General features: G+C 39.3%; 1 protein-coding gene across 3 annotated transcripts in view; it reads left to right on the forward strand.

Moving 5' to 3' along the window:
- The first annotated feature begins 2,599 nt into the window (after positions 1-2,599).
- Positions 2,600-19,777, forward strand: part of TBK1 (TANK binding kinase 1) — a 53,109-nt gene continuing 35,931 nt past the window's right edge. For 2 of the 3 annotated variants that reach the window (XM_027071342.2, XM_027071341.2), the window contains exons 1-5: positions 2,600-2,756; positions 5,160-5,277; positions 10,761-10,901; positions 14,255-14,384; positions 17,557-17,738. In XM_027071342.2, coding sequence (XP_026927143.1) covers positions 5,191-5,277; positions 10,761-10,901; positions 14,255-14,384; positions 17,557-17,738 — 540 coding nt within the window. In that variant the 5' untranslated portion in view covers positions 2,600-2,756; positions 5,160-5,190. Of the gene's footprint in view, positions 2,757-3,203; positions 3,344-5,159; positions 5,278-10,760; positions 10,902-14,254; positions 14,385-17,556; positions 17,739-19,777 lie in introns of those variants that run through there. The other variant, XM_053226453.1, reaches the window with a different exon arrangement.

A 19,777-nucleotide genomic window follows, 5' to 3' on the forward strand; every position in this document is an offset into this window, starting at 1 on the left:
ATTTAAAATCCAATTTCCCCCTCCTTTATTGGATTTACTTAGGACACTATACCTATGTGTTAATGAGGCTTACGAGTAGCTGCCCATTTAGTTACTAAAAGTACTTACCGCTGTTTTTATTCATGGCTATGCAAGAAAGCAAGAGGAAAAGTATCAGTAAGTAGTATTGGAAAACTAAGAAAGGAGGGACAAACTGAACAGGAGAATTAAATTGCTGCAGTCATGTAAGTTTAAATTCTAAAAGCCTAAGGAAGATTTTAGGGGATTGTTGGTTTGGTTTTTCTTTTCAAACTTTGGCCCATGTGGTTCCCCTATGGGTTTCACGATGGGCTTCAGTGTGGTCTATAAACTCCCTTAAACTATTCTGAATGGTATATGTAAATCTTTTTCTAGGGTTAATTCCATAAGTGATTTTAAACATTTTCCTTCATCATAGGACAAAGGTACTAAAGTAAATTAACAGTTGTCAGAATAGATCAGTGAAATGTATATTTCAATAAAAATATCTTCAAAAGTAGATAAGTGAGGGGCACCTGGCTGGCTCAATCATATAGAGCATATGACTCTTGATCTCATGGTCATGAGTTCAAACCCCATGTTGGGCATCGAGATTACTTAAAAAAAAAAATACATAAAAGTTAAAAAGTGAAAGCTTGAGTGTTTCATTGATAAGTTTTCCTATATGGTGGGAAAGACCATTGGCATCTGTTATCAGCACTAATTTTTCAAAGTACTAACAAGTCACATAGTGTAGTGGTTAAGAGTTAAGACAGGTTCCAGATCCAGAGTAAGTAGGTTCAGGTAACAGTTCTGCCGGTCACTGGTTTTTAGAAGTTTAAGCAAGTTAAATTTCTCCCTACCCCAGTTTTTGCATCTGTGAAAGTGTGAAATGAGCTTACGGTACCTGCTCATGAAGGCTTCATGCTAGCTATGGCCACTGTACTATTAGTTCCGTATATGTGAAGGTGACACCTCTTTTTCCCCTGTCTCTTTAAAGCCCTTCAAAAGATTCACGTGTGTTCAGAGCCAAGCAAAATCAAGACATGGAAATTAGGAGTCTGCAACAGAAGTTAAACTTCATGTTCTATAATCATGTATAATAATTCCCATTTTTTCCCTGAAGTTATCCAGAGCACTTTATGTAGGGAGTACCATAGCAATTAGGCACCTCTGCTTCATCATGAATTACCTTATTTGTAGTTTCCAAAAACAAGCACCCAAACAATTGTCACAAGAGTGAATCCCACCTCTTAACAGATGGGGTCATTGAGCCAAAAGACAGATTTGTGTGACTTGACTACAGAACCACAAGGATTTTAAGACACCTGGTCTAGTTCTGTGCCTAACAGTTTATTTAAAGTCTTAAATTTAGTTAACCATAAGCTGGCTCACTTAATACTATTGTATATCAATATGCATCACTTATGTGGTAAATATGTGAATCAAGGCCTTTGGCTCAGCTAATCACATTTTCTCCCATAAAACTTTTGAGCTGTGGGTTTTACTGTTGTAAGGAACCTGAACAGGTCCCCTTCTTGTCATTAGATACAAGAGAACTGAAATTGGTTGCAATTGTAAGCAATAAACATTTGTTGGAATGGTTCCATGACTTAAGCATTGTTTAAAAGTCTAATAAAGTAATTTCCTTTGTAATAACGCATTACTGTGGGCTTTTGTTATCTCCATTGTGCAAAGGACACAACTGACTTGGAAAAACATGCTTAGAGTCAGTATTTGGTGGGGAGCGTTGAGACTGCGACCCCAGATCTGTTCCATTCAAAAGACCCTGCTCTTAACCACTCTGCCTTGGTTTCCTATTTCATTCCCGGTTGCGGTAGTTCTCATCCGGGAAGAATCCTTTTTCTTCCCCTCTCTCAGAAGTTTAGCCCTGGATCATCAGGAGTCTCTGTGGCCTCTCCATCTGTTGAGAAAGGCTGCGATGCAGTCAGATGGCAGAGGGGATCACTCTTTAGGGAACAGCTGCTTCAGATCTTGGAGGCACGAATATTCAGGACCCGATTTTAACCGAGTTCTCCAATACTGCCAATTTCCAAAATATATCGCCATTTTCCAAAATACCGCTTAAAGAGAGAATGAAGACATTGCGGACTCCCTCACCCCACAACGCCAAATATATAGAAGTGAGCTCATTTACACTAAGAATTACGTCCGGATTATTCTGAGGCGATCACGGGGCTCCACCGCGGCCTACGGTCTTTAAAGCGGCTCCAGATCGATCCCTCCAGACGATGATATTCCCCAGTGACAGCCTCTCTCGTGTCCAGCAGTCTGCACACCTGTGACTCTGAGTGTTTGCGGTCAGGAGTTCGCTGTTTGTCTTCCCTGCTACCACCGCACGCCGCACTCTGCCGTTGGCTCTCGAGAACTGGGCGGGATTTGCAGTTGTGGGAATCTGAAACTGGTCACTGCGCAGGGCCCCCTTCACCCCGGCTTCACCCGGAAAGCAAGGGGGGACAGGCAGAGGGTGTGGACCGGCTCGGACTCCAGACAGCCACCGGCCACCCCACCCCTTGCTAGAAAGGCTCGGGAAGCCAGCCGCCGCACCAGACACACAGCACAGCACCAGCGTCACGCCGCCGAGGCCGGGCCGGTCCGGCGGGCGTGCGCACGCGCACCGGCGCGCGCCGGCCGTCGGTCACGTGGCCCGCGGCCAGGGCTCGCGAAGCCGGAAGTGTCCCGAGGCGCAAGGAGGCCGCGGGAGGCCGCTGGCGGTGGCGCGACGGAGACCGGGCGCGGTAAGTGGGGCGGCGCGGGCGGAGGGGCCGAGCCGCGCGGGGCACGGGTAGCGAGGTGGGCACGGGCTCGCGCCGAGCGCTTCCGCCCCCTGTGGGCAGCGGGGATGCTGAGTCAGAGCGGGGGCGGGGCGGGCGACCAGACAAGCCCTGCAAGACCCGAGGCCGGCCCTCCCCGGACCTCGACTAGGTGGACGCCCCCCCGCCCCCGGGTGTCTGGGGCGTCCGAAACCCGGTGGAATGGTCGCGCGGGCCCGGTCCCTTCCATCTCTACTCCTCGCCCCCTGGCCGGCCCTCTGACCGGGGCCCTCCCGGGTCAGCGTATAGCGACGTTGGGCAGGAAGAAAGAGGCCGTGCCCGTTACCGGGTCTGGGCCCTGGCCGCGCTGCAGAGACGGATTCCTCTTTTCCTTGGAGTTGGACCGCTTCTACCCCTCTTTATGAGCGTTGACACGATCGTCACTGTTTGAATGGATTGAGTTTTCAGATGATTCAAAAGAGACGTTTCGTTTGGGTTTTAGTGATGATGACGGCGGGGATTGACTAACCGGAAGCTGGAAGCAGACGTTTATTAATATATACACCTATAATGTAAATTCCCAAACATTCCCTTTGGGAAATGCCTTACGGGATTGTTTTCCAGTCCGTTTCCCAGGTGTTTTTCAGTAGGTGGCCTCAAAACAAGGTCTACCCGTTAACTGTCCAGTACATAACCAAAAACCGAGTGTTGTTGGTTTTTTGTTTTTTGTTTTCCACTCTAGAACGCTGAATTATTTAACATAGTGGTTGAGTTTGAAAATCCTTGAACTTTGTCCGCATGCCTGTCACCAAACCTGTTCTCATCTATGGACGAATAATAACTTTCGTTTTTGGACGATGTAAGGAAGTAGGCTTAAGGCAGAGTCACTAGTAACATACTTGTTGAGTGCTTGCCTGTCATGTATCAAGATTTATAAAGCATACACCTTGTGGATGTGCTGAGTCATGTTTTAGCATGCTGTTATTGTGGGTTTATTGGAAAGTAGTCACCAAACTCATTTCCCCCTGATGATTGTGAAACTAGTCTGCTATCTTCGTGTAGAGAAGCAGATATCTGAGCTGATCAATGTGTTTATATTTATTCACTAGGTACATATAGGTACCTAACGACACTGTTTTCCATTACAGTTATCTCAGCACAGTTACAGCAATTAGGGAAGGGTTTTCATTATTGACAAGTATTTGTAAATATTGAAAAGATAGTTGAGGAGTTTATTGTTATTACCTCAGCTGACAAAGGTGTATCCCTTACTTGTAAAAAACGAATCTTATTTTTATTGCTTATTTGCAATGAGGTGCTGTATATAACATTCCTTATCTAAATTAGATGGGTGGTAAAATTATATATCTTAGTATATCAAAGATTGTTGAAAATTGGCCATTCTTTATGTTCCTAATCCTTGGAATATTGGCAGTCATTAGTTCATCACCGAATTCTAAAGGAGTTCAGAGGGGTATTAAGATCTGTTTTGATCTGATATTACAGCAGATTTAAGGTGGCATGGTGAGACTAGGGTTTATGTTACTTAGCATACCTGATTTTTATTCCAACGGGGAGCTCAAATATTTTAATATCCTTATATAGCTTTCCAGTATTAAAGGACAAGGCTAGGGGTGATGCTTTTTTCTTAAGTCAACTTTTTAGAGCAGTTTTAGGTTTATGGCAAAATTAAGCAGAAGGTACAGAGATTTTACTTAATATATAATAGCCTGCACTTGCATGCATAGATAGCTTCCACTTGCTCATTTTTTAAGACTCGGTAATATACACTTAATATGTGTCTGTTTTTATACTTGGAGATTGGAGAAACTGTCCTTTAATTTCAGAAGAGTTAGTAACTTTGCAGGTATAAAAAACCTTGCACCTTTCCATTATGATTGTCAGGTGCTATGCAGATGAAATTTTAAGCTATGGAAATGTTATGCCATGGCAACAGTTGTTTTCATTGTGTAACGGTGCCCTTAAGGAAACAAAGTAATTCTTTTACTGTCTGTTATATTGTACATTGTTGCTTTATTTTAAAACACTTTATAATTCATCATTGATCAATCTTTCAAAACATTTGAAGGAGAGAAGTGGCCAGTATCACTCTGACAGAGGTAAAATTAGAAGGGAAATAGATGTTTCTGTAGCCCTGTGATAAATGAATTAAAGTGAATATATGTCATCAGTTAATGTTTTTTTCAGAGCCCACCCAGCATTTTAGCCTTTAATGTTGTTGGAAACTTAGATTGTTACATTAGATTGTGCACTTCAAGTTAGCAATAACTAAGGGGTGATCTTACTTGAGACTAAAAGGATCTAACATTTGTTCCTCAAATGTATTATTCCCTTAAAACAAACATGCAATTTTTTTTTTTCTCTTAGTTTAATAAGAAGATCCCCTGACCAAGCCGAGATGCAGAGCACCTCTAATCATCTGTGGCTTTTGTCTGATATTTTAGGCCAAGGAGCTACTGCAAATGTCTTTCGTGGAAGGCATAAGGTTGGTTCAAAGAAAACCGTGAAGACTTTTTAGCACTGTGTATGTACTCTTCTGAGAAGCACTCTTGTACTAAGATGTGAGACTTGATGTTTTTGGTCATACTGTCTAAAGAGAGTACCTGTTCGTGTGGTTATTTCAAGTATAGCTTGTGTCAGAGTCAGTGATGTCTGCCCAGTGGTGGCAGAGGTTATGTGTTGAGCGTGGGGAAAATAAAGAGACTAGGAAGATTCATGTTCTACCTTCTGATTCTTTTCCCAAGCTAGGCCTCCGGTGGTAGTGAGTGATCTCCCTAACAAGTTGGGTATGTCGGTGTACCGGACTGGACTACAGATGAGGGAGAAATACTGGGAGGCAGATGTAGGGTTTGAGGGGAATCCACAGATGATGCTGATATGCTGTCCTATAGCTTCATGCCCCGGTAAACAGCACCCTACAAGGTAGCTTAGAATCGAATGAGATTATCAGCAAGGAGTCCACGTTTAAAAGGTATGAGGTAGCCAGAACTTGTTAGTGGAAGTGAAAATAGAATAAGAGAGCTAATCTTGGAGATTAGTTGGTTCACTTCTAATCTTGGTTAATCTTGGTTCACTTCAAGAACCAAAAAGATTTTCTGTCAGATTCGATATTGGAGGATGAAATTAAAGGTAATTAATATAATTTAAAGTGAAGAAATGTAAGGGGCACCTGGGTGGCTCAGTCAGTTAATCGTCGGACTTGGGCTCAGGTCATGGTCTCACGGTTTGTGGGTTCGAGCCCCTCGTCAGCCTCTGCCCTGACATCTCAGAGCCTGGCGCCTGCTTCAGATTCTGTATCTCCCTCTCTCTGCCCCTCCCCTGCTCGCACACACGCTCTCTATCTCAAAAATAAATAAATGCTAATTTTTAAAAGTTAGAAAATAAAGAAGTTGAAGAAATTTAAGATCATTAGAGCTGTTCTGGGAGGGAAGCTGGAGTAGAAAATTCCTTTATAATGCAAATAATCCACTAATTTTTCAGCACTTTGAATTTGTTTTGAGCTTGATTTTCAGAGCCTTTTAAATTCTTATTTTGAGAAACCAGAGCTTTAAGTATTTTAGTAAGGAGGAATTTCTTCATATTTTCCTGTAGCCTTGGTGATTACCAATCAGTTCTGTCAGTAACAGTGAGATAAGCATTCAGAGGGGAGGGACTGTTCCCCTGGGGAGAGATTATGACTGTAAACAGTCTCTGTGGTTCATAGAAAATGAATCAGAAGTGTCCTACAGAGAGCTTTTAGCCTTTTTCTCTCTTCCAGAATTACCCACTGGTACTGAGTCCTTGATCAAATTTGTTGTCTTTGTGTCCATTGTGATCAACTTTGGGTATTCCTATCCTAGAAATTGTTTTTGCTTTGTGCCCTGTGCCAAGAAGAAGAGGTGGGTGGCGACACAAGGTTTAGCGTTGAGACTACATCTGATTGTCTGTCTTCCTGTGACCCACATTAACAGATTTTAATAGTCACTTGGTATGTGACAGGCACTGTGATGAACCTGGTGAACATAACTGCAAATGATGCACAGTTCCTTCCCACAGAGAGCTTTGGGTTTAGTAGCAAGGTTGCCATTAGAAGGGTTGTCAGTTGGAAACTGATGGAATGATAGGTAGTCAATAGTGATAGAGATTGGGTGAGGCATATTTAAAGTGCCTGGTGCTCGTAAATATTTCATTGATTCTGGTCCTCTTTCCCTACTTAGATACTCAGTGTCCTCCTTTTAAGTTCCTATATATAGTAGGCATTCTGTAAATGTTGAATGAATGCATGAGGACAGATCAGACTACCCTAAAACAACCCAAATTCTTCCTCAAAGGAAACAAAAATGTACTTTATCCAATATAGTCAGAAAGCCTAAAATAAGGATTTGAGAGGCATAGGAATTTACTTAAAAGATTGTGAAGACTCAGCTTAGTATTCAGTCCATAATACTCTTCCCAGGGATATATTTTAAGAAACCGTGTTTGTTCTCAGTGACATTAATTTCAAAGAATTAGGGCTATACCCGAAAATCCTACTTGCTTTTAATAACTGCTTAAGGATTTTTTAACCATGATATTAGGTAAGCCCTTTCATGTTATTGCCTAGAATGACAAGGTTTCCAAATTTACTATTTGTCCTTCAGAGTATGTTACCTACTTTGTCTTTTTCATGGAGTTGCTTTTAGTTACTAATGAGTGTGACAGGTGTGTGTGTGTGTGTGTGTGTGTGTGTGTGTGTGTGTGTGATACCCATGGGGGAGTTAAAAGGAAGAGAGCTGTAGGAAGGATGTGGTGATCTGCATATGTGTGTACAAGTGACCCGTGAACACCATAGGTTTGAACTGTGTGGGTCTACTGACACGTGGATTTTTTTTCAATAAGTACAGTATAGTACTAGAAATATGTTTTCTGTTCCTTATGACTTCTTAGTAACATTTTCTTTAATCTAGCTTACTTTATTGTAAGAATGTAACATACAACGTATGTTATAGAAACATAACATACAAAATATATGTTTTTGTTAAGGCTTCCAGTCAGCAGTAGGCTGTTAGTAGTTAAGTTTTTGGAGAGTCAAAGTTATACGTGGAATTTCGACCACTTGGAGGGTTGATGCCTCTAACCCTCATGTCTTTCTGAGGTCAACTTTATATATACACGTAGATCTCTAAATATTATTCATATTCCCTTTGACTTAGGGACAGTGAATGATAGATGACTGTGCAGTTGAATAAATGGAAAACAATAGATTCCCAACTGTTGTGCCAATAATCTCACAGTTATGATATAGACTACAGAAGTTTGGAAAATGATAGCCTTGAACTCTGGGCACTTTGCAACATTATATTATTTTCCCTGATTGCTCCTCTGATAGGATTCTCCTAATTTTAGACTACATTGAAGACAGGAATCCTCAAGCAAAATCTTGGTGGTACATGTTGGGTCATATAGATTTGGCAGTGTTCTTACTCTGGTTGAACAAATGGAAAAAATGTAATTTGATTGTGGTTCAGTTGTTATTCTCTTTTCATATTGTCTGAAAATGGTCAGTGGACGTTTTCTCTGGGAAAAAATATATGTGTCTTTGGTGTGAGGGGAGGACAAGGGTTAGGGAGTTGTGATCACGGCACATAGATGGTGGTCTCCAAATAGTGATCTTGAAGAGAGATTGTGAAGCAGTTAAATGGTTTTAAGAAAAAAAGATCATGAGATTCTGAGGTGAGAAACAGATCATGAGGTTCTGAGTGAGAAAAAGGTCATGAAGTTCTAGGGTGCCTGTGTGGCTCAGTCAGTTAGGCATCCAACTCTTGGTTTTGGCTCAGGCCATGATCTCCTGGTAGGTGAGATCGGGCTCCGTGCTGGCAGTGCAGAGCCTGCTTGGGATTCTCTCTGTCTCTCTCTCTGCCCTTCTCCTGCTCGTGCTCTCTCTCTCTCTCAAAATAAATAAACCTTAAAAAAAAAAAAAAAAAAAAAAAGATCATGAGGTTCTGAGGTGATCATGGCTGTCAGCAGTGGGAAAGCTATAGAGAGAGCACAGAGATCCTGACAGATGGGAAGCCATGAAATATCTTTAGGCAGGTGGTGCTCGAACCCCAAAGTCAAAGAGGAAATGATCTTTCCACTTGCTCCAGGGAAGTTCAACCTTGCATTATGGGAAAAGTAAGATTTAACTCAGAGAATCTGGATTGACCACCAAGGAGATTGCTTAGATTAGAGTGATTGGAAGGAGTTGGGAGGGTCTGGAAGAGAGCTTAAAGTCAGGTTAATATGAAGAACATAAGGTAATGTGTATCTGAAATGAAGCTTATGTTTGTACCTCGAAAAGTCCCTCCCAGCCAGAACCGTGCATTGTCATTTTCTGTGTAATCTACTTCAGTGTGCTGTGAGAGTGGGTGCTGCAGGTACATCCACAGAGAAAAGGAAATACCTTTGATCCTCTAAGAGAAGGCTTTGTGAAGAAACAATCTGCCCTTGTCATCTAGGTGAAGTCGCAGAAAGTTCTCCAAGGCAGCAGTGGTGCAATCCAATGACGATACTCTACTTGAACCCGACCGACTCCAACTCCTACTTCCACTCGCACATCCACACACACAGTGTTGCATAGAGGGGGTGTTTCTTAACAATTAATTTCATTACTTTGAGATCCTAATGAAATTTCCTATGTGGAATGTGGTTTTCAATCTCTCTTTTTCTGTTTTGTTTAGTTTTTAAATTATGAGGCCCAGGAGAAACCCTTGTGAGTTCCCCTTTTTTTTTCTTTTTGATTTTTTTTTAACGTTTATTTATTTTTGCCAGAGAGAAAGAGATACACACACACAGTGTGAGTGGAGGAGGGGCAGAGAGAGAGGGAGACACAGAATCTGAAACAGGCTCCAGGCTCTAGGCTCTGAGCTGTCAGCACAGAGCCCGACACGGGGCTCGAACTCATAAGCCATGAGACGAGCCAAAGTTGGATGCTCAACTGACTGAGCCACCCAGGCGCCCCCCACCCCCACTTTCTCATCTAAAATATACTTTCACATTTGGTATTATTAAAGCTCTTTTTTTCTTACATGTGAAGGACTATCTTTGCCTCATGTATCATAACAGAAGCTTTTTTTCTCCCAACATTCATTCATTTATTCATTCATTTTTAAGTGGGCTCTAGGCCCAATATGGGACTTGAACTCATGACCCCAAGATCAAGAGTTGCCTGCTATACCAACTAGGCCAGTCAGGCACCTCTGGAAGTGTTTTAATATGAAAGAAAATAGCCTTTTCTTCATTCCAAAGCATACCATTTGAAAGAAATTTGGAGCAGTTGATTGACTGATTTTAGCTTTAAAAACAAGTGAAGTGGGCGCCTGGGTGGCTCAGTCATTAAGCACCTGGCTTTGGCTCAGGTCACCATCTCACAGTTCCTGAGTTTGAGTCCCACATCAGGTGAGCTCAGGCTCCGCTTTGGTGAGCCTTGCTTCTCAATCTCCCTTTCTCTCCCCCTCTCTCCTTCCCTCCCTCTCTCTCTCTCTGTCCCTCACTCACTTGCTGGCTCTCAAAAAAATAAAATAAATAAAAATAAAAACAAGTGAAGAGCCCTGATAGAATTACCTATGCTTAAAAATATTTAACTGTTCTATGGGGCACCTGGGTGGCTCCACTGGTGAGCATCTGACTCTTGATTTCGGCTCAGGGCATGATCTCACAGTTCGTGAGATCGAGCCCTGCCTTGGGCTCTGTGCTGGCAGCTTGGGATTCTCTCTGTCCCTCTCTCTCTTCCCCTTCCCCTCCCCTTCTCTCAAAAATAAATAAACTTAAAATATATATATATTTAGGTGTTCTATAAGAAAGATAAATTGCTATCTAGTTCTGATGGCAGCTTTATTTATATTTTATTTATATTTTAATATTTATATTTTCTATTTTAAATAAAACATTTATATTTTATATTTTAAATATTTATATTTTATATTTTAAATAAAACCTTTCTCTCTCTCTTTTTTTTTTTTTTTTTTTTAGAAAACTGGTGACTTATTTGCTATCAAAGTATTTAATAACATAAGCTTCCTTCGTCCAGTGGATGTTCAAATGAGAGAATTTGAAGTGTTAAAAAAACTCAATCACAAAAATATTGTCAAATTATTTGCTATTGAAGAGGAGGTAAGTAGTAACACTTTAGTTAATCTTCTCATGTTTGTTGTAGTTATTGCAATTTAGAAATGACCCAATGTAAAAAATTGTTTTATAAACAATGAGTTTTTTGTTAATGGTGAAAATTACAGTTCATATAACCAAATACTGTGTCCTCAAAGATTCTTGAGGAGATATAACGATGGAAGTATCATGGAATCAGAAAAAGTAGCATAAGAAATAAGAGTATAGAATATGGTTACCAGCATTTTACTAAAAACTAAGTGAAGTTAAATTGACATAATTCTATTTTTTTATAATGTTTATGTATTTTTTTTCTTTTTTTAATTTTTTTTAATGTTTATTTGTTTTTGAGACAGAGAGAGACAGAGCATGAATGGGGGAGGGTCAGAGAGAGGAAGACACAGAATCTGAAACAGGCTCCAGGCTCTGAGCTGTCAGCACAGAGCCCGACGCGGGGCTCAAACTCACAGACTACGAGATCATGACCTGAGCCGAAGTCGGCCGCTTAACCGACTGAGCCACCCAGGCGCCCTGTTTATGTATTTTTGAGAGAGAGAGTGTGCAATGTTGGGAGGGACAGAGAGAAGAGGAGACACAGAATCCGAAGCAGGCTCCAGCGTCCAAGCTGTCAGCACAGAATCCGATGCGGGGCTCGAACCCACGAACCCTGAGATCATGACCTCAGCTGAAGTTGGACACTTAACCAACTGAGCGACCCACGTGCCCCATTAAATCAACATAATTCTTAAAGTAACAAGTCAATACAAAGAAGACTTTGTAAAAGGATAAAAATCCTAGGAATCCAGAAATTTATATAACATAGAGCGTATATACTATATATATTAATACAGTATGTTAAGGATAGGACTGACTTTAGGGAGAAACAATGAAAATAAGAATGTCGTTAGGAAAATTAGAAGTAATGGAAATAGAAATCTAGTTTAATCCCCTTAGACATGGTAATCAATAAAATCACACCTTTTGAATAATAGTTTGGCAGTTTATATTCCTTATAATAGTGATTTCATTTTTAGTGAGTACTTCCTTTTAGGAACTCATCAGAAATGTAAATTATAGTTTTATGGACAAAGATGTTCATACTGCCCTGTTTATAATAAAGAATGGTTAAATAAGTTAGAATATATGATAGATAGTTACTCAGTTTGCTACACTCCATGCTAAGAGCGTAGCCCTTCAGACTGCCTCCTCTGTTCAAGACTTTTTGACCCCAGCTGCTGCAGAAGAGTTTGGCATACTGCACAGTTGGAGAGAACATTCCCCACAAGACTGTGCTCATTCAGACGCTGGCTGTGAACTCAGGGGTCCCTGAGGCTATTTGGTCATCACTTGACCGGGTCAAGTCTGGAGCTCCCCGTGACTGTCCCCGGATTTGGTAATTTGCTAGAAGGTTGAAGGACTCACAGAACTCGGGAAAGCTCTATCCTTACAGTTCGTTTTATTGTAGCAAAAAGGATACGACTTAGAACTAGTCACAGGAAGAAATTCGTAGGCGGATTCCAAACATGAGTCTTCCTTGTCCTCGTGGATACATTACCCTCCTGGCCTTGATGTATGACAGTATGCACAGAGCGTCGCTAGCCTTGGAAACTCACTAGAGCTTTTGATGTCTACACTTTTTATTGGGACTCCATCACATACTTCCTACCTGGCTGCCCTTTCGTCTTTACCCCTTTCCAGAGTTTCAGGCCAACCCTTTCAGTCTCCATTTCCTCTGGAAGTTGAAGTGGATGTGTGCATCCTAAAACCCCCATTATAAATTACATTATTAGACTGTTATGTGGCCAGAGCTCCCAAAGAAAGACACTTCTGGCACACAAGATACTCCAGAGGTCTAGTGATCACCTCCCAGTTGCCAAGGGCAGACAAAGGCCTGACCTTTCTTGGGGTAGAATTTATTCTTCACTACACAGTAGTTAAGCAGTAATGAAAAGAGATGTTTACCAAAATTTGAATCACCTGGGAACATGTTTGTGTATAATATTACGTGAGAAAAATAGGATTAAAACATACATGCAGTATGATCCTGAATGTACGGTAGTATCATGTATAAATAGTGTTATGTATCTATAGTGTGGTTCGATATATAGGAAAAAGGCTAAAAGGAAGTGCACCAAAATATTAGTGTAATTATCTCTGGTGATGGAATTATGGATATTTCCCAGATTTTCAGCAATCAACATATATTATTTCATTGTCTAAAAACAACAGTCTTGGGGCGCCTGGGTGGCGCAGTCAGTTAAGCGTCCGACTTCAGCCAGGTCACGATCTCACGGTCCGTGAGTTCAAGCCCCGCGTCAGGCTCTGGGCTGATAGCTCGGAACCTGGAGCCTGTTTCCGATTCTGTGTCTCCCTCTCTCTCTGCCCCTCCCCTGTTCATGCTCTGTCTCTCTCTGTCCCAAAAATAAATAAAAAACGTTGAAAAAAAAATTAAATAAATAAATAAATAAATAATAAATAAAAAAAATAAAAACATTCTTGGGGTGCTTAGTCGGTTAAGTGTCAGCTCTTGATTTTGGCTCAGATCATGATCTCACAGTTTGTGAGATTAAGCTGTCAGTGCAGAGCTTGCTTGGAATTCTCTCCCTCCCTCTCTTTCTGCCCTTTCACCACTTGCGCACTCTCAAAATAAACATTAAAAAAAAAAAAAAAACAAGGTTAAAAATAATTTAAAAATAATGCATTTTAAAAAATTAAAGAAGAAAAAAAAAGGATACAAAATTAGAGATAAATACTGGATTTTAAGACTTATAATCACATTTTCAAGTTCCTGAAGCTGTTATGAAATTGTTTATGAATTGTTTTTCCCTCTGAAGCTGTTATGAAATTGATGGTATATCTTACAGTCGGTGGTACATGAAAATCAACATTTAAAACAAATGAGCAGACTAGAACTTTGCTACAAGAGGGACCACTCAGCCATCCTGCCATCTTTTTGTTTTTAAGGCTAGAACTTTATTCCTTGAAGTAAAAGTACTTGTCCTGAGAAGAATTTCAGGTGTTAAGAGATTTGTTAGAAGATTAGTGTCCTGAATGTACTGTTATGTATTAGAAATTAAAGATAGTTTTCAAAGAACCATTATAATGGTGTAGCAGTGATTTTTCTAATTCAGATTTAGCCAGCTTTCATTGTCTTCAAAAATAAATCCAGTAGGAATTTATAAGATGTTGATTGTTATATGTGTATGGTCAGTAAATATTTAACAAATCCCAGGTAAAGCAGTTCACAGTGCCTTCATCATTTGTAATAAATTCCACATTTAAGTGAAATTAGATGACTATTGGCATATAATAAAAACTTATTTTTATATTGAGTCCCAATCAGTGATTTTTTTTTTCAGACAACAACAAGACATAAAGTACTTATTATGGAATTTTGTCCATGTGGAAGTTTATACACTGTTTTAGAAGAGCCATCTAATGCCTATGGACTACCAGAGTCTGAATTTTTAATTGTTTTGCGAGATGTGGGTACGTTTGTTTACATGATTTTATAGATCTGTGTAAATACAATTTAATCATACAAGAATTTTTAAAAAGTAATCTCCTATTCAAAACCAAAGACCTGTATGCAGTGCTCTCTTAGATCTGACCCTAAGAGCACAAGTACAAAAAGAAAAAAATAGATAAATTGGAACTTCATCAACATTAAAAACTTTGTGTTTCAAAGGACAACATCAAGTAAGTGAAAAAACAACCCATAGAATGAGAGGTAATATTTGCAAATCATGTATCTGATAAGGAACTTTTTTTTTTCCAACGTAATACTTAATTTTATTTGTTTTAATTTACATCCAAATTAGCATATAGTGCAACAATGATTTCAGGAGTAGATTCCTTAATGCCCCTTACTCATTTAGCCCATCCCCCCTCCCACACCTTCTCCAGTAACCCTCTGTTTGTTCTCCATATTTATTAGTCTCTTATGCTTTGTCCCCCTCCCTGTTTTTATATTATTTTTGTTTCCCTTCCCTTATGTTCATCTGTTTTGTCTCTTAAAGTCCTCATATGAGTGAAGTCATAGGATATTTGTCTTTCTCTGACTAATTTCACTCAGCATAATACCCTCTAGTTCCATCCATGTAGTTGCGAACGGCAAGATTTCATTCTTTTTGATCGCCGAATAATACTCTATTGTATGTATACACATATATACCACATCTTCTTTATCCATTCATCCATTGATGGACATTTTGGCTCTTTCCATACTTTGGCTATTGTTGATAGTGCTGCTATAAACATGGGGGTGCACATGTCCCTTCAAAACAGCACACCTGTATCCTTTGGATAAGTATCTAGTAGTGCAATTGCTGGGTCCTAAGGTAGTTCTATTTTTAGTTTTTTGAGGAACCTCCATACTGTTTTCCAGAGTGGTTGCACCAGCTTGCATTCCCACCAACAGTGCAAAAGAGATCCTCTCTCTCCACATCCTTGCCAACATCTGTTGTGCCTGAGTTGTTAATGTTAGCCATTCTGACAGGTGTGAGGTGGTATCTCATTGTGGTTTTGATTTGTATTTCCCTGATGATGAGTGATGTTGAGCATTTTTTCATGTGTCGGTTGGCCATCTGGATGTCTTCTTTGGAGAAATGTCTATTCATGTCTTTTGCCTGTTTCTTCACTGGATAATTTGTTTTTTGGGTGTTGAGTTTGATAAGTTCTTTATAGATTTTGGGTACTAACCCTTTATCTGATATGTCGTTTGCAAATATCTTCTCCCATTCTGTCGGTTGCCTTTTAGTTTTGCTGATTGTTTCCTTCGCTGTCCAGAAGCTTTTTGTTTTGATGAGGTCCCAATAAGGAACTTTTATTCTGACAACTTAATAAAAAGACAACCCAATTTAAAAATGAGCAATGGAGAAAAATAAGTAAGTAGGGAAATGCAAATCAAAACCACAAAGTGATGCCACTTCATACCCAATAGCATAGCCAAAATCAAAAAGACAAAACAAAAGTGTTGGCAAGGATGTGAAGAAGTTGGAGCACTTTATATAGCTGGTGGGATGTAAAAAGGTGCAGCCACTTTGGAAAACAGTCTAGCAGTTCCTTCAAAGATTAAATATATGACTTAGCAATTCCATTGCTAGATATTTACTTAAAAGAATTAAAAACATATCCACACAAAAACTTGGACACGAGTGTTCATAATAGTCACAAAATGGAAAGAGCCCAAGTATCCATCAACTGATGAATAAACAAAATGTGGTATATCTATACAATGGCATATTATCTGTTCATTAAAAAGACATAGGGGTGCCTGGCTGGCTCAGGTGATAGACCATGCGACTCTTGATCTTGGGGTTATGAGTTCAAGCCCCACGTTGGGCCTAGAGCTTACGTTAAAAAAACAGAGATATAGTAGTGATACATGCTGTAACATGGATACATTTTGCTAAGTGAAGGAAGGCAGACAACAAAAGGTCACAATATTTATATGATTTCATTTATATGAAATGTCCAGAATAGGCAAATCCATAGAGACAGCAGATTAGTCATTGCCAGAGGTTTGAGGGGACGACAGAGTTGAGGAGTAACTGCTAATGGTGTGGGGTTTTTTTTGACATAATGAAAATGTTCTGAAACTAGTGATGGTTGTTTGACTTTGACTCTTCTGAAAACTACTCAGTTGTATACTTTAAAAGGCTGAATTTTATATGTGAATTTTACCTCAAGAAAGCTATTTTAAAAATATAAATAAATATAAATATATAACTATATATACATAGCAACTGAAGAGAATAATATCTTCTTGGAGAGAAATGAATCAGTATTTGAGGAATGAGTAAAGCCCAGTGATAAAGAAGGCATAAGGTTAGTGGGAGTTCTTGAACTTGGCATTGGAAGCAGTGTAGAGATTCTTTCCGTGAGGATAAAATGAGAGAAAATCTATGCTGCAGCCTGTTTAACCTAGTAGAAGTTATAGATAATCGATGACTTCCCAAGTATACTGATAGCCCTGAGTTTTCACAATGAAATGTGATACCTGTAAACTTATTTTCATAGGTTATATTTGGGCATTCATCTGTCAGCTGTTTCAAACTAGCATTTAGGGGCACTGCCTACCGCCCAAAACAGGTTAATTTCAGCATTGTAGCCACCTCTACCCTTAAAAAAAAAAAGGAAAATGGCCTTTTTAGAATAGCTTTAAGTATATGAGAAATATTATTCTTGGGAGCTAGTCTGACACTTTGCCTCTGTTACTTTTTTACTGTTTTATGTATTGAGTCCAGTTTACCTTTTTATGGAATTCTTTCCCCAAGGTAAAGAAATATGAAACTATGATGAAAGTTTGGTATCTTTCTCAGGAATCATTATTCTTAAGTTTAGGCAGATTGCCCACATGTATGTAATCAAAAGTAATCAGGAAGTCATGCTTAAGATCATTTTGTTCCATTTTCCTGATAATATTTAATTAAGAGAGATTGCACTCTTCCTTAGACCATATTGATCCTTATTCTAAAACTTTTTGTTACTCAAATATGAGATAACATAAACATAAATACTGTCTATTTCTTCTTTGGTAAAAATGACTTTGGACCAACTTATGGAAAAACATATTGAGTGAATATGAGTGAATGATGTCAGTGAATTTGATGCACACACACATAGATGCCTACATTATGATTTCCTTTGTTTTATTAAGTGGGTGGAATGAACCATCTACGAGAGAATGGCATAGTGCACCGTGATATCAAGCCAGGAAACATCATGCGTGTTATAGGGGAAGATGGACAGTCTGTGTACAAACTCACAGATTTTGGTGCAGCTAGAGAATTAGAAGATGATGAACAGTTTGTTTCTTTGTATGGCACAGAAGAATATTTGGTAAGTCATGCATCAGTAATTTATTTAAAGATGAATAGGTTATAAATACAGGTAACTGGTTAACCAGTTTACTATAAAATGTCTCAGTAACTTTTAGGACAAAACTTAAACTTTTTATTCTAATAAATTTGGTGTGTAATGAGGGAATTAGATATTGGCTTCTAAGGATGCTGTGATTTTTCTGTTGAAAATTCTTACATGAGTTTTAGGGGCACCTGGGTGGCTCAGTTGATTAAGCGTCTGACTTTGGCTCAGGTCATGATCTCACGGTTCATGGGTTCGAGCCCCACGTCAATCTCTGTGCTGACAGCAGAGTCGACTTGGGATTCTCTCTCTCTCCCTCTCTGCCCCTTCCTCACTTGCGCATTCTCTCTCTCTCTCTCAAAATAAAGAAATAAACTTAAAAAAAAATTCTTATAAGTTTTTAACACTCTTAGGTTCTTTAATTTACTAATGCTGTGGATCTATAGTAAAAGAAAAAAGCTGTATGTACACTTAAGAAGCATCTAGCTAGTAAATGCTCCTTTTTTTGGATCAGAGCAGTTAATATATTACAAGCTTGTTATAATATCCCCTGTAGAGCAAAATTCATTATAATTTTGAAGCAGAAGATTCTATTCAGGGAGATTGGTTATTGAAAGACAGGACCATTAATAGAAGCACACAAAAATGAAATGTTTTTGAAAAGATCTAACTTAAACTTCTAGAAAGCTAGAAAAGCCCTGTGTTGAAACTGTTTGTGTTGGTGTGTTTGTGTGAAGTTAGTATCACGTTTGGAAAAGTTAAGAAAATATACTTTAAAGTAAGTACATTCACTTTTTTGAGCAACCGCCATACTATTTTCCACAGTGTACCAATTTACTATCCCACCAACAGTACCTGAGGGTTCCCTTTTCTCCACATCCTTGCCAACATTTATTATTTCCTCTTTTTTTAATGTTTATTTATTTTGGGGAGACAGAGAGAGCATGTGCACATGCATGCAAGAGGTTGAGGGGGGAGAGACAGAATCTGAAGCAGGTTCTGCACTCACAAACTGTGAGATAATGACCTAAGCAGCTGGACATTTAACCAAGGGAGCCACCCAGGCCCTTTGTTATTTCTTCTCTTTTTATAGTAGCCATTCTGACTGGTAGGAGGTGATAATCTCCTGGTTTTGATTTGCATTTCCCTGATGATTTGTGGTGTTGAGCATCTTTTCATGTGACCATTGGCCATATGTATGTCTTCTTCAGGAAAATGTTTTTTCAGGTCCCTTGCCCATTTATTAATTGGATTGTTTTTGGGTTTTTGGTGTTGAGCTGTAGGAGTTTTTTTGTTTTTTGATTTTTGTTTTTAAGATTTTAAGTAACCTCTCTACATTCAACCTGGGGCTCAAACTCACAACCCTGAGATCAAGAGTCGTATGCTCCACCAACTGAGCCAGCTGGGCACCCCCATATGAGTTCTTCATATGTCTTGGATATTAACCCTTTACCAGAGATACCATTTGCAATTACCTTCTCCCATTCAGTAGGTTGCCTGTAACGATTTGTTGGTGGTTTCCTTTGTTGTGCAAAGCTTTTTATTTTAGTGTTTATTTTTGCTTTCATTTCCTTTGTGGTCACTACACTTACTGTGGTGAGTTTTATGTAATGTATAGAATTGTTGAATCACTATGTTACACACCTGAAACTAATATAACAATGTATGTCAATTATATTTCACTAATAAAAATTTAAAACAAAAAGTCAGTACGTTTGACATGTAATCAGGAAGTTTATAATATATAGCTATCACTAACTGCTCATAGCTCTGGACTTTATCTTAAAAGTCTTAGATTATGGGAGCACTTCACTGGCTCAGTCAGTAGAGCATCTGACTCTTGATCTTGAGGTCATGAGTTTGAGCCCCCTGTTGGATATACAGATTACTTTAAAAAAAAGTCTTGGTTTCTGTGACTTTTTTCCAATTAGATTCTGTCATTGTAATTTATAACATGGAGAATAAAATCTAACTGCCCCTATAGGTTTATTCATATTATTCTAAGTCTGCCCTGA

Source organism: Acinonyx jubatus, chromosome B4 (genome assembly GCF_027475565.1).
Source record: "Acinonyx jubatus isolate Ajub_Pintada_27869175 chromosome B4, VMU_Ajub_asm_v1.0, whole genome shotgun sequence".
In the NCBI taxonomy this organism is placed as follows: domain Eukaryota; kingdom Metazoa; phylum Chordata; class Mammalia; order Carnivora; family Felidae; genus Acinonyx; species Acinonyx jubatus.